The sequence below is a fragment of the Drosophila willistoni genome (genome assembly GCF_018902025.1).
Source record: "Drosophila willistoni isolate 14030-0811.24 chromosome 2L unlocalized genomic scaffold, UCI_dwil_1.1 Seg168, whole genome shotgun sequence".
NCBI classification, from domain to species: Eukaryota; Metazoa; Arthropoda; class Insecta; order Diptera; family Drosophilidae; genus Drosophila; species Drosophila willistoni.
The window spans coordinates 13,997,809-14,014,392 of record NW_025814047.1 but is presented as its reverse complement, the minus strand read 5'-3'; the positions used below and the strand labels follow the sequence as shown (position 1 = coordinate 14,014,392).

Genomic DNA, 16,584 nt, shown 5'->3' with positions numbered 1-16,584 from the left:
ATCGTTATTGGTTGTTCTGAACAACATATGATTAAAAATTTAGTAGATGATTTTAAACTCTGCAGAAAAAATAATCTAAAACTGCATCCAGAAAAATGCTCATTCTTTATGCATGAGGTGACATTCCTAGGTCACAAATGCACAGATAAAGGAATCTTGCCGAACGACACAAAATTTGACGTCATCAAGAATTATCCAGTCCCACATGATGCAGATAGTGCTAGACGTTTCGTTGCATTTTGCAATTACTATAGACGTTTCATAAAAAATTTTGCCGAATATTCCCGGCACATAACAAGATTATGTAAAAAGAATGTTCCATTCGAATGGACAGCAGAATGCGAAAATGCATTCCAATACTTAAAAGAAAAGCTCGTTCAACCTAATCTATTGCAGTACCCGGATTTTAGCAAAGAATTTTGCATAATCACAGATGCAAGCAAACAAGCATGTGGAGCAGTTTTAACACAAAACTATAATGGACTCCAGCTTCCAGTTTCATATGCATCAAGAGCATTCACTAAAGGTAAAAGCAACAAGAGTACTACAGAACAAGAGCTAGCAGCAATACACTGGGCAATAACATATTTTCGACCATATATGTATATATGGAAAACATTTCACAGTGCGAACAGACCATAGACCATTAACATATTTGTTCTCCATGGTCAACCCGAGTTCAAAACTGACACGCATGCGGCTAGAATTGGAAGAGTACGACTTTGCAGTAGAGTATTTGAGAGGTAAAGATAACTTTGTGGCAGACGCCCTATCAAGGATAACAATATCCGATCTAATTGACATGAACAAAAAAATCCTGAAAGTCACTACCAGGTACCAAAGTAGACAAAACAATTTCTGCGCAGGAAATAAACAAGAACTATTGCCAAGGCAAAATCTTGAAAAAGCTTCCGAGCCCAACGTATATGACGTTATTGTAAATGACGAAGTACGAAAAGTAGGGACCTTGCGAATAACTGATTCCTCGACCACATTCAAACATGGCAAGAAAGTTATAGCAAGAATTGACATTTGCGATATGTATACCAATTGAATTCTCGACTTAGGTCAGTTTTTTCAAACACCACTATATGCTTTTGACAGAGTGATAGTAGACACGATCGGTCCACTACCACATTCGGAAAATGGGAATGAATACGCAATCACATTAATATGTGACCTGACAAAGTATTTAGTAGCAGTTCCTGTTGCAAACAAAAGTGCAACAACTGTAGCAAAAGCCATATTTGAATCTTTTATTCTGAAGTACGGTCCAATGAAGACGTTCATTACGGACATGGGAACAGAATATAAAAATTCCATTATTACTGAGCTGTGCAAATATTTGAAAATAGACAACATAACATCTACAGCACACCATCACCAGACATTAGGTACCGTTGAAAGAAGTCATAGGACCTTCAACGAGTACATTCGTTCATATATTTCAGTAGATAAAACTGATTGGGACATATGGTTACAGTATTTCGTGTATTGTTTTAACACAACACCATCAGTAACACATAATTATTGTCCATATGAACTTGTATTTGGTAGACAAAGTAACCTACAAATTCAATTTAATAGCGTTAATACTATAGATCCAATATATAATATAGAAGACTATTCTAAGGAAGTTAAGTTTAGATTAGAAAACGCGTATAAAAGAGCTAGAATACTTTTAGAAAACAATAAAATTAAGCAAAAAGAAATAAATGATAAAAAAGTATCAGATTTTAAAATAGAAATAGGAGACAAGGTTTTCTTAAAAAACGAAACTGGTCATAAGCTTGATTCAGTGTATTTAGGACCCTTCGATGTTGTAGAAATAGGTAAAAATAACAATATAAAAATTAGAAACAATAAAGGTAGGATACAAAAAGTACATAAAGATAGATTGAAAAAAAAATATTAAAATAAATATATAATATCAAAAGGTAATAAAAAAAAAAAAAATATATATATATAAAATTTTTTTATGGATTCATCTATTATCGAAAATATATTCATATGATTTCGAAAAGAAAAGAGAGAAAGAAAATTTGTCTAAGCAGACACAAACTAAAACACAAAAAAAAAAATTTTTTTTTTTCCCCAATATACACATTTACCTTACCCTTATTTTACCTTTAATTAATTATCTAATGATTATTAATAACTCCATAATATTACGTTATTCTCTAAAAAGGGGAGGTGTAGTATATTCATACAAATAATCATTCAGTACAATGAGCTCAACTTGTAACACTCTGTTGCAAGTATAAACAATTAAACATATACGCATTAAAATATAATTGTGCACTTGAATATGTTTATATATATACATTGATGTATGTACATAAACATATTCACATAAATCTACAGCTAAGCATGATCATATATGTATGTACATTTGTAGAGCCAGGCCAGCGTGTGAACGCTGACCAAGCACTTTGATGCAAGCGCTCCAACAATATGTATGTATGTACTGACACTCTCCCTCTCTTTTGTAACTGTCGCATAAGTCGCAGCATAAGAATATATATGTAAACTTAGCTTAAGCAAAATAATAATTTGGAATAAAGAATCAATCTGAAAACTAGAATCAACTGACACTGACGTGTCCGTCTTCAATATCATTTCTTCTCAAATGGAAACCGGTCATTACATGGCGACCGTGACAGGACCGGGTTCCATCTCGGTGGAACCTCCACAATCAAAATAAAAATACGCAAAACAATGAAATAGTAGCTAACCCTTTAAACTCAAAACTCAAACTACAACTAATAAGCAAAGTGGCGACAATTCGGCCATTAAATCACAACGTCCGGGAAATTCAGAAGATAAAACTCGTGATTCTAAAGCAAACGGAGGTAAAAAAAAAATTCCAGAGATTGTTAAAAATCCACTCGCAGTAGCGAACCAAAAGAAAACCGACCAATCAACCAACAAGGAACACGAATGAACAGTGAAGATATTCCCTTTGCGGAATCTGCTCCTATCGAGCAAAGGGATGCACCGACGCTAGAGGAAGCGTTAGAGCTGTATCCCAACGATGGACCGCGCCCACTCACAATAGCTGAGTACCGGGCCCGCAACACAAAATCTACAAAGCCAGAGCCAAAGAAGACCAAAAGAGGAGGCCAAATACACAAGCTACTTCAGCAGAAGAGGCTGGAAGTAGACTTACTGGCCACTCTGAAGACGGATGAAGACCGACAACGCTGCATAGAGCGTATTGACATCCTGAAAGCTGAACTTCGCCAAAGAGCAAAGAAACGCAAGGGGGCCGCAGAAATGTGCAAGCCTTAACTTGCCTTTAATTTAATAATTCTAATTATTAGCTTAATAGCAAGTTGGAGCACGAAAGTGCAACTTGCGAACTACTAACTTTCTGCAAACAAAAATCCCATACGTATGTTCGATAATAGCATAAGTAAATTTGATGATATATCCGTTATACCCACAATGGGGTTAATCGAAACAAAATCAGTGGACTCCATTGCGAATGTCATAAATAAAATTGAATCATCAAATGCTGATATGAGATTAACGAACATACTACTATTAATAATTGTCATAATATTGTGCGCATATGTATTATATAAGGCTTACCTATTACACAATAAATGTGTAACAAAAAGAGCTCTAAGCCAAGCTAATGATCTAGATAAGATCTAAAAATACATATGCACACAAGCAATTTTAAATCAAAACCTTTTTAACAAAAGATAAAATATATATATATAAAAAAATTTTTTTTTAAAAAAATGACCCATTGTGACAGGTACTTTGAAAAAATAAACAACAGGCACCCTAGCATAGTCCAAGACTTAATTGAGGTTTTTAGAAGCGAGGGAAGTACCTCACCTCAACGCTCCATAAACTTAGTACAAATTAGGTTAGCTTACCTTGATATAACGGGCGAAGATTTCCCAGTCAAAGGAGGCACTAGGGTACAGATGAGTTTCATTCTCACGGTACCATATGTATGCTGCTTTTCAAACGCAGCAGGCACACTGCGTTTCTACCTAATGGAGGAACCAAAGCAGTAAAGAACTAAATACATCCATAATCAGTTAAATAGGCTTAGGCAGTTAGTGTAGAATATGGATAAAGCAGAAACAAAAAAGCTCCAAAAATATTTATCTTTCCTTGATTTCCTGATACAATCAGGTGAAACAAATCACAAATACAAGGAAATAAGGTATTGGATAGCCCACAACTACAAATTTCGAAAAAACATTGTAGATCTTATGGAAAAATCCATAAAAGTAGCTTATAGTAGATTATTAGCTAAGACTCCTTTAAGAAAAGACGTGCCCGGATGGGTCCACGAACTTTTCAAGGACTCAATTGCGCTGATAAACATATTAGAATCGAGTGTAGAACCAATAGATTTAACAGACTCAGATATAGAAATAATAGACATAGAATAGTAAAACCTTACACATTTTCAAAATTTTTTTTCTTAAATTAACAACAGGTCTAAACGCCAAATTCCTTTTTTGTTTAGTAAAATGGGTTTTCAAGAATCCAAAATAGAAATAGAAATTAATCTTAACAAACTATGGTTACTTGGGATGATATAATAGAAAAAGCTAGAATACACGCACAAGAATTAACTAAATCTTGTAAGTGTCTCTCGCAGAATAGAGAAACATCCCAAGACACAGTAACCAAACACACGAAGATAGTAACCGAGAATCTTCAAGCTATTAGAGCGGTATTAACTGAACACTATAGCAAACTAAAGACATGGCAAAAAACAGACGCAAATGCGTTCTACAGTGATTGCAAACAAAAAGCAATAACTGTGCTAAACAGACACAATATTGAATTTAAACAAACATCTGATTTGGAAACTTCAATAGTACTGGAAGAAAAAACGCAACTTATGGCTGATGAAGAAATAAGTCAAGAAGAACCATCAGTGATAAGTCGTAACAAACCAACAATTTCCAAAGAAAACAACAAAATGGTACAAACAAGGGTAGAATTCATAAATACAGCCACCAAGCTGATACCATACTTCGATGGTGATAGTAAAAGTCTACCAGGTTTCATTGGAGCGCTTCGCGTTCTTGACACCATAAAAGAATTGCACGAAGCGGTAGCCATCCAACTCATAAAATCAAAATTAAAAGGTCAAGCGGCTAATAGCCTAAGCTCAGAAAAAACGATTGATGAAGTTATACAAAGACTATCAACAATCTTCAAGGGTGAATCAGTGGGTCTTTTAACAGCAAAAATTAAAAATCTGCAAAGAAACCCCAATAACTGTGTTTCATACACTAAGGAGATTACTGAGTTGACCGACGCCCTTAAAGGCGCATATATTTCGGATGGTCTTCCAACTGAACAAGCAATAAAATACACCACCAAAGTGGCAGTAAATGCTATGGTAAGCCATACCAAAAGTCAAAGAGTCCAGCTATTAATGGAATCAGGAAACTTTGATTCGGCTAAAGAAGCCATTGCTAGATTCACCACTCTTTCAGTAGAGACGGGCTCCACAGAAAGTTTCCAAAATAATACAATTTTTTATGCCCAGCATAATGACCGCGACAGACGCCGCTATAACAATACCAACTCGAATTGGAGAAATAATGATGCCCACAGAGCCCAACGAGGCCGAAATTATTCACGCTACCAAAGAGGCGGCCGTGGAGGTGGACACAATAATAATAGACAAAATACAAATAACCAACAGAATAGTTACAACAACACAAATGTCCGAATTACCCAAAGCGACCAGGGAAACGGACAAGATCCTCCAAATGCTCAAAATTAAAAAATAAAGTCTATTCCATTAACCTAAGTCTTAATAATTTCGTATCATTTAAGAATGTTAAAACAAATAAGAAAATAACATTCTTAATTGATACCGGTGCAGACATTTCAATAATAAACATCCAAGTAAACAAATCTGTAGACATTCGAGGCATAGGAGAAGGAGTAATAAACTCCAAAGGCCTAGTCTCAATAGAATTGCAGACAGATAAATATATTATTCCATAGGAATTTCACATGCTTCATTCAGATTTCGCAATCCCATGCGATGGAATAATAGGATTAGATTTCATAAAAACTTTTAATTGCAAATTATATTACAGCAATTTAGAAGATTGGTTTATACTTAGACCACAAAAATTAACGTACCCAATTTATGTTCCAATAACATTCAATTCTGGTAATAACTCAACACTTCTACCAGCAAGATCCCAAGTGGTACGCAAAATAGAACTATCTTCAGCAGAAGATAACATTTTAATTCCGAATCAGGAAATTAAACCGGACGTTTATGTTGCAAACACTATTGCAACAGCCCAAAGTACTTTTGTCCGATTCTTAAATACCACAGATAAATGCCAAATAGTAGGCGTTAACAATATAAAATTTGAATCACTTTCGAACTACGATATAGTTCAAAATACCAAAGATATAAGAAAAGAATCTGTAATTCATAAATTGAAGAAAAATTTCCCAATACTATTCAAAGACAAACTCGAAAAGTTATGCACTGAGTATAGTGATGTGTTCGGACTTGACACCGAACCGATCACAACAAATAATTTTTATAAACAAAAATTAAGACTTAAGGATGATGAACCGGTATATTTGAAAAATTACCGGAGTCCGCATAGCCAAATAAACGAGATCCAGCGACAAGTTGGAAAGTTAATCGAACAGGGTATTGTTGAACCATCTGTTTCGCCTTATAATAGCCCACTCTTGCTAGTCCCAAAGAAAACACTTTCGGGATCTAAAGAAAAAAACTGGCGATTAGTAATTGACTATCGTCAAATAAACAAAAAATTGCTGTCAGATAAGTTTCCGCTCCCCAGAATTGATGATATTCTTGATCAATTGGGAAGAGCAAAATATTTTTCTTGCCTTGACTTAATGTCAGGTTTTCATCAAATTGAACTAGAAGAAAAATCAAGAGATATAACGTCTTTTTCAACGAGCAATGGCTCATATCGTTTTACACGATTACCTTTCGGTCTAAAAATAGCACCTAATTCATTTCAGAGAATGATGACAATAGCATTCTCGGGGCTTGAGCCAAGTCAAGCTTTCCTCTATATGGATGATTTAATCGTTATTGGTTGTTCTGAACAACATATGATTAAAAATTTAGTAGATGTTTTTAAACTCTGCAGAAAAAATAATCTAAAACTGCATCCAGAAAAATGCTCATTCTTTATGCATGAGGTGACATTCCTAGGTCACAAATGCACAGATAAAGGAATCTTGCCGAACGACACAAAATTTGACGTCATCAAGAATTATCCAGTCCCACATGATGCAGATAGTGCTAGACGTTTCGTTGCATTTTGCAATTACTATAGACGTTTCATAAAAAATTTTGCCGAATATTCCCGGCACATAACAAGATTATGTAAAAAGAATGTTCCATTCGAATGGACAGCAGAATGCGAAAATGCATTCCAATACTTAAAAGAAAAGCTCGTTCAACCTAATCTATTGCAGTACCCGGATTTTAGCAAAGAATTTTGCATAATCACAGATGCAAGCAAACAAGCATGTGGAGCAGTTTTAACACAAAACTATAATGGACTCCAGCTTCCAGTTTCATATGCATCAAGAGCATTCACTAAAGGTGAAAGCAACAAGAGTACTACAGAACAAGAGCTAGCAGCAATACACTGGGCAATAACATATTTTCGACCATATATGTATATATGGAAAACATTTCACAGTGCGAACAGACCATAGACCATTAACATATTTGTTCTCCATGGTCAACCCGAGTTCAAAACTGACACGCATGCGGCTAGAATTGGAAGAGTACGACTTTACAGTAGAGTATTTGAGAGGTAAAGATAACTTTGTGGCAGACGCCCTATCAAGGATAACAATATCCGATCTAATTGACATGAACAAAAAAATCCTGAAAGTCACTACCAGGTACCAAAGTAGACAAAACAATTTCTGCGCAGGAAATAAACAAGAACTATTGCCAAGGCAAAATCTTGAAAAAGCTTCCGAGCCCAACGTATATGACGTTATTGTAAATGACGAAGTACGAAAAGTAGGGACCTTGCGAATAACTGATTCCTCGACCACATTCAAACATGGCAAGAAAGTTATAGCAAGAATTGACATTTGCGATATGTATACCAATTGAATTCTCGACTTAGGTCAGTTTTTTCAAACACCACTATATGCTTTTGACAGAGTGATAGTAGACACGATCGGTCCACTACCACATTCGGAAAATGGGAATGAATACGCAATCACATTAATATGTGACCTGACAAAGTATTTAGTAGCAGTTCCTGTTGCAAACAAAAGTGCAACAACTGTAGCAAAAGCCATATTTGAATCTTTTATTCTGAAGTACGGTCCAATGAAGACGTTCATTACGGACATGGGAACAGAATATAAAAATTCCATTATTACTGAGCTGTGCAAATATTTGAAAATAGACAACATAACATCTACAGCACACCATCACCAGACATTAGGTACCGTTGAAAGAAGTCATAGGACCTTCAACGAGTACATTCGTTCATATATTTCAGTAGATAAAACTGATTGGGACATATGGTTACAGTATTTCGTGTATTGTTTTAACACAACACCATCAGTAACACATAATTATTGTCCATATGAACTTGTATTTGGTAGACAAAGTAACCTACAAATTCAATTTAATAGCGTTAATACTATAGATCCAATATATAATATAGAAGACTATTCTAAGGAAGTTAAGTTTAGATTAGAAAACGCGTATAAAAGAGCTAGAATACTTTTAGAAAACAATAAAATTAAGCAAAAAGAAATAAATGATAAAAAAGTATCAGATTTTAAAATAGAAATAGGAGACAAGGTTTTCTTAAAAAACGAAACTGGTCATAAGCTTGATTCAGTGTATTTAGGACCCTTCGATGTTGTAGAAATAGGTAAAAATAACAATATAAAAATTAGAAACAATAAAGGTAGGATACAAAAAGTACATAAAGATAGATTGAAAAAAAAATATTAAAATAAATATATAATATCAAAAGGTAATAAAAAAAAAAAAAATATATATATATAAAATTTTTTTATGGATTCATCTATTATCGAAAATATATTCATATGATTTCGAAAAGAAAAGAGAGAAAGAAAATTTGTCTAAGCAGACACAAACTAAAACACAAAAAAAAAAAATTTTTTTTTTTCCCCAATATACACATTTACCTTACCCTTATTTTACCTTTAATTAATTATCTAATGATTATTAATAACTCCATAATATTACGTTATTCTCTAAAAAGGGGAGGTGTAGTATATTCATACAAATAATCATTCAGTACAATGAGCTCAACTTGTAACACTCTGTTGCAAGTATAAACAATTAAACATATACGCATTAAAATATAATTGTGCACTTGAATATGTTTATATATATACATTGATGTATGTACATAAACATATTCACATAAATCTACAGCTAAGCATGATCATATATGTATGTATGTACATTTGTATATGCACATACATATATTCACATAAGCAATGTATGCACAAGCGTAACATGTGCTAGAGCCAGGCCAGCGTGTGAACGCTGACCAAGCACTTTGATGCAAGCGCTCCAACAATATGTATGTATGTACTGACACTCTCCCTCTCTTTTGTAGCTGTCGCATAAGTCGTAGCATAAGAATATATATGTAAACTTAGCTTAAGCAAAATAATAATTTGGAATAAAGAATCAATCTGAAAACTAGAATCAACTGACACTGACGTGTCCGTCTACAATATCATTTCTTCTCAAATGGAACCCGGTCATTATTGACTCCTCAAGAGACTCCTCACCAAACTCCAGTCAATTCTCTCACATCCAGTCTTCAAAACTATCGAGTCCTTACTAGAGAATCGAACCTTCCAGGTGTCAATTGATGACACCTTATTTTTGTCACGCAACATTTGGCAACATTTGCCGACGACGACACTGTGTTGGTAAGATCGAAGTACCCAAATTACTGCACTGCCAAGTTTCAAGATTATCTAAAAAAGTTCCAAGAATGGGCCAGACATTGGAGAATCGGAATTAACACAAATAAATTCCAAAGAGTTACATATACGCTACGTAGAGAAAACTGCCCACAGTATTTTACGAAGGACTCCCATTTCCACAAACAAGGCAAGCGACATATCTGGGAATGACCCTTGATAGAAGACTAACTTGGAAACCCCACATATCTACACTATTAAAGAAGCACAACTACAAAATGAACAAACTAAATTGGTATCTGCATTATAAAAGCGGCTTAAGCCTGAGATGCAAATTGGCCCTGTATAAGGCAGTAATTGTACCCACATGGCGCTATGGCATACAGCATCACACTGCCAAATAAAACGCCTCCAAGTCAAGCAAAATATGGCCTTGTGTACCATAACGCCTCCAAGTCAAGCAAAATATGGCCTTGTGTACCATAACAGGCGCACCCTGGTTCGTACGGGAAGAACACTACACTGCGATCTGGACATTCCTTACATTGCTTCGATCGAAGTTACTACAACACTATAATAACATGGCAAACCAGCTTGCCAACGATAAAACAAGGAGAAGATTAAAAAGACTATCATATATTACAAAACACTTTGTTTGTTAATTCCAGACCAAGCGAAAATACAGAATAAAGGCCGAACTGTGAGCCAAACGCTTGTAATAACTAAAAAAAAAAAAAAAATTACCTAAATTATCATTTGGAATGTTATGAATAAAATCAAATAAAGATATCACACAAACCTGACAAAAGCCTCATAAAAACTACGATTGAAGTCATCTTTAACTTTATTTTAACCTATCCTATTTTTATGTCTAACCTATTCTTCTTTATTATACCCTTGCAAAAAGGGTATATTGATTTTGGTCAGAAAAGTGCAACGCATAGAAGGAAGCATTTCCGACCATATAAAGTATATATATTCTTGATCAGCACGACGAGACGAGTTCAAAGAGCCATGTCCGTCCGTCCGTCTGGATCAACGCAAACTCCTTCTAGACCGTAAGAGCTACAGAGCTGCATGTAGGCTTGTAGACTTGTACTGCGGGGGTTGTATATCTCGGATTCAGCCAAATCGGACCGCTATATCATATAGCTCCATTACAAACGGCTAAGTCACGAATAGTGACTTTTCTCAATAACTTCGTTATTCTCTGAGCTATTGTCGTGAAATCAAATATTGGTGAGTTAATTATACCTATAAACAACTGTGCCAAATTTGATCAAGATTGGGTAACTATATCATACAGCTCCCATAGAAACGGTCAGCCGAAAACAGTGATTTTTGGATATAACTTCGCTACTTTTAACGCAATTGCTTTCATTAAACATTCGTTAGTTTAATATATCTGTTAATGGTTGTGCCGAATTTGATAAAGATCGGCAAAGATATGACATAGTTTGTCATATAGCTCCCATAGGAACGATCGGTGCAAAACAGTGACTTTGATCAATATCTTCGTTATTTCCTATACTAAGATTGTAGGCCGTTCTTTCGCAAACATAAGCCTTTTTAGATAAAACGTTTTTCCACTTCGATGGCTATAGGTAAGAAAAAAGTTTCAAAAAAAAAATGCAAACTTATATACTTTGACGCGGTCGAAGTTAGCCCCGGCCCTCTGGTTTTTTAATGGGTTCTATTTCGTTAGTTTAAATTATGTACATAATTCGCATTTGCCCTTAGGTCGGAGTGGGTAGACGTTGTAAGCACTAACTTTACTTAGGTTCATTCGTAACAGGCCCTGGGCTGGTGTCATAAGGGCCAATATATGTCGTACCTAACGGTGTACGACTACGTCTATATATCTTTAAAATTAAAATCACCTAAAACTATAAGCAAGTCTTGCCTGGAAACTAAACAGGAGACAAACTGAATTGCTTTAATGATTAATGAATGATTTAAAGACAACAAGTAGTGACAAGTAGTAAAGGCATTAAAAGATTTGAAATTTACTTTAACGCCGACAAACTTAATCGCCTTAATATTAGAAAGAATAATCAATTCACATGATAAAACAGAGTGATTCCATCACGTCTGAATAGAGAAAATTGTGTCGAAAAACAGATGCATTTGCAATTTAGCCACGTCTCAATAAAAGCTAGAATGTTATGATAAAAACCAGAGAACCGAGGCTAACGATGACCGCGTCAAAGCTTGTATACCCTTGCAACTTTTTTTTGGAAACTCTTTCCTTACCTATAGCCATCAAAGTGGAAAAAGTTTTATCTAAAAAGGCTAATGTCTGCGATGTTAGCAAATAACGAAGTTATTGATCAAAGTCACTGTTTTCCACCGATCGTTCCTATGGGAGCTGTATGATGTAGTTAGCCGATCTTTCTCAAATTTGGCACAGTCGATTTTATGTGCAATAAACTCACCAATATTAATGTTTACGACAATAGCTCAGAAAATAACGAAGTTGTTGGGAAAAGTCACTATTCGTGACTTTGCCGTTTGTATGGTAGCTATATGATATAGTGGTCCGATCCGGCTGAATCCGAGATATACAACCCCTGCAGTATATACAAGCCTTCATGCAAAATTTCAGCTCTGTAGCTCCAACGGTGAAGGAGGAGTTTGCGTTGATCCAGACGGACGGACATGGCTATATGAACTCGTCTCATCGTACTGATTAAGAATATATATACATTATATGGTCGGAGATGCTTCCTTCTATGCGTTGCACACTTCTGACCAAAATTAATATACCCTTTTTGCAAGGGTATGAAAAAGACTATCTACCTACATACAGTTTAGGAAGTTTAGACGTTAGTCCTCTAATGTTCTGGTCAGCCAAGTTAAGAAACGAATCTAGTTTTTTGATCGAGCAGCATTTGATGATGTGGCAGGAATAGTGTTAGTTGTTGTTGATGGCAAATCGGAGGTCGATTTACCTTCTTAACGGAATATTCCTCTACTATTAGATGCTTCGGCCATAAAATCTACTCTACATATAGTGTCAAAGATATTTGCAGAAACAATAATTTTAAAGCACGAAATGTCATGAGAATAAAAAAAAATTTAGCTTTTCCACCGCAATATTCAGGAAGAAAATAAGAAAAGAAAAGAAAAAAAGGAATAAGAAACGAACGATCCTCGTTTTATGTAGAAAGTTAGATTCACTGTTTAACTCATCCGTCTCGTACAACTATCGCGGAGACTCCTTATATTAATATTATTTTACTGTCACCGACGCAAGGTATATATATATTTATTTGTAAACTAGGACTTTTAAATTAAATTAAAGTGGGACATTTAAATCAAAACGGCTAAACTTGTTATTAAATAGTTAAAATGGCAACATTGGTCGTCATTGACACAGTGTCTCTTTTCTTCTTTCCCCTTATTCGTATAATGTTCGAGAGGAGGAGGTAGAAAGGGTGCTTCTCTTTATAGGCTCTCAAAATTAATTTTCGTGTGGATGTCGAACTGCAGCCAGTTGTAACTATGTGATCAAAAGTCAGTCAGGTTTACGCATGTACAGTGGTGCTCACAGACTTAAGCCACAAGACTTCAACCAAGAATTTAAACGAAAATTAAGAAAAGTTTTTATTTCACAGCTCCAGTTTTTTGTGTCACATTAGTTCTATATATTAGTGTTCTTATTCAAGAACAACAAAGTTATAAAAATATATATTCAACGAAAAACTTAAAAAATCTGAGACCATCTCTAAGATGTCCTGCTCAAATACTTAACCCACCTGGGAAAAAATGGTTGAAAAAGTTAAAATTTGCCCAATATTCTTTATAATTTTAATAAATTTACTTTAATATTGAGTTGGATGACCATTCTGCTTAAAAACAGTGGACCAACGCTTTGGCATTGAGTCCACAAGACGTGTGCACTGTTGAGGGGTGATTTTCCTCCACTCTTCTTGCAATATTCGCCGCAAATCGTTTTTATTTGCTGGTTTTTTTGGCCAACGACTTGTTCGATAATTCCCCACAAGTTCTCTATAGGGTTCATGTCGGTGGCCGTTGCAAAACTCTGATTGTCTCTTGGTTAAGCCACGACTTGACTATCTTGCTGCAGTGTTTCGGATCGTTGTCCTGTTGAAATATCCAGGCAAGTGGCAAATTATCGGCATATTCTGCAGATAAATAATGCCTTCTATCTTCACTAGCGGACCTACGACCGATGTGTTGAAACAGCCCCAGACCATAATCGAAGCGCCACCATGTTTAATGGTCTTCTTCGTGTATTTGGGGTCCAATTGGTTGTTGGGAGGACGTCCTACATATGGTTTACTATCACTCCCAAAGACATTAGGCATCGATTCGTCGCTCCAACCAATCATGGACAGCAATGGTTTTTTCTGGGATATGCGTCCATATAGCCCGAACTCATTTAGTCCTCTTCTTATGGTCTGAGATGACACATTCCAGTCATAATCAGCCACCATTTGACCTCTGACTTGCGTCGAAATCAATAAGGTATCGGCTAAACTAATTTTGGCAATCCGTCTATCGTTGTTTAAAGTGGTTTTTCTGGGCTTTTCACGTGGAATATTTTCCCAGGTTGCATGTTTCTTATAAAATGCAATACCATTTTTGACTTTCCCACTCGAAAAATGAAAAGTCTTACAAATTTGTAGAATAATTGTGTTTTTTTTTTTTTCGTAATATTCCCATATTAGTTCTCTCGGCCGGATTTGTATTTTTATTTTTAGCCATAGCTGTCAAATTGTTTTGGCAAACGTATTTAGTATTCAATATTTTAGTGTGGAAAACATACACACATACATAGAATAACACGACTTTCCCCGAAAAAAACACAAGCTTGGCGGTTTTAGCTTAAGGTGGCTTAAGTATGTGAGCAGGGTGGAAAACTTCTTTTTGACATTTAGTCAATTTTTTGCTAACCCTCGAATTCCTACTGATCATTTTTTTCTGTGATCAGCTGCTTAAATAATATTGTTACAAAATGTAAAAATTTAGCGCGAAAAAATTATGTTTAACAAAGTTATGATGAAAACAGTTTATGGTAGTGGCTGTGGCTTAAGTTTATGAGCACCACTGTACGTTTAATGATAAAGAATACACATTCTTTGCAGACAATCCGAAGAAAAGCTTTGCTTAAAAAAAATACGTTTTTCTACCCTTGCAGAGGGTATTATAAAATTGGTCAGATATTTGTAACGCACAAAAGAAGATGTTTCCGGCCCCAAAAAGTATATATATTATTGATCATCATGAGAAGCTGAGTCGATATAACCATGTACGTCTGTCCGTCCGTCCCTCCGTCTGGATCGTCAGGATCGGACCACTATATCATATACATAGTTAAAGAAGAAAAATAGGTGAAAAAATTGAAGTATCCCAATCATATTCACGAATACGATAGTTTTGGATATAAAACATAAGATCCCGAAATTTCAATCAGATAAAATAAATAGAGCACAAAGTTGCAGTCAATATAAATCTGCACTGCCGGCAGCGCTGCCAGCAGCCTCTACCTCATTGCTGAAATCTTCAGAGCACACGCATACACACAGAGGAAGAAAAAGAAGTGAAAATTATATTTGGAAGGTTTTGTTTGTGCATTGATAAATTAAGTTACAGAAAAAGAGTTTGGAACAAGTAAATTGTATGGCCAAGGACTGCAAGGGTATATAAGGGTATATTCGGCACATCGGAAGTTAGCTTCTGTGATATTTTAGTTATTAAACAACAATTCTACTTTTTTTATTTCAGATTGATGAAGTTGATTTAAACCCTGGAGCTAAGACAGAACTTTTGACGCGCATATTATTCTTGGAAAATGATAATAAGATATTAAAGTCTACTATCTCTGAATTAAGTCATTTATATAGGGAAGTGACTACACGACTGGAGGTGCTTGAACAAAAAATTAAGCTTTCTAATGGAAAGGAAACTAGTAATAAAGATGACCAGTTTGATATATTTTCATCCGAAAGTGATGAGGAAATTGCGGAAAAGGCATGGATAAGAGAACAACGATTAGCCGAATATTCAGCAAAAAAATCAAGAAAACCAACTATTCTTGCAAAGTCTAGTTTAATTCTTGATGTCAAGCCTTGGGATGACGAAACGAATCTTGAGGTTATGGAAAAAGAAATTAGAAAAATATTTTTGGACGGATTATTATGGGGGGCATCAAAATTCGTGCCAGTGGCATTTGGAATTCAGAAATTAAGTATATCCTGTGTTGTCGAAGATGAAAAAGTTTCGATTGATTGGCTGGCTGAAGAAATTGAAAAGTTGGAAGATTTTGTTCAAAGCGTTGATGTTGCTGCTTTTAATAAAATTTAGGTAACATTTGCTGGGAGATTTACCCTTTATTTTTGATTATAAACGTCCTAGAATTGAATATAATTTTGAAATAAACAGTTCAAAAAAACAAATGAACATTGAATTTTAATTATTAGTCTTTAATTCTAATCTTTTATTCTGAAAAATCATAAGAGTTTTTATGATTAAGATATTTTAATTATTTGCACCTTTAAATGACGGGATTACGAAAAGAAAAGAATGCGCTCGCTTTGAATTGTAAATTTTGACTATATTACTTTAGGAGGAGCGGACAAAATCGCTCCATGCGACTCTCGACTCGCACGC

General features: G+C 35.1%; 1 protein-coding gene across 2 annotated transcripts in view; it reads left to right on the top strand.

The window, feature by feature from the left end:
- Positions 1 to 16,351, top strand: part of LOC6644980 (probable elongation factor 1-delta) — a 58,009-nt gene extending 41,658 nt beyond the window's left edge. The window contains exon 3 of one of the 2 annotated variants that reach the window (XM_015177894.3): positions 15,700 to 16,351. In XM_015177894.3, coding sequence (XP_015033380.2) covers positions 15,700 to 16,278 — 579 coding nt within the window. In that variant the 3' untranslated portion in view covers positions 16,279 to 16,351. The remainder of the gene's footprint in view (positions 1 to 15,699) is intronic. The other variant, XM_047009922.1, reaches the window with a different exon arrangement.
- The last annotated feature ends 233 nt before the right edge of the window (positions 16,352 to 16,584 follow it).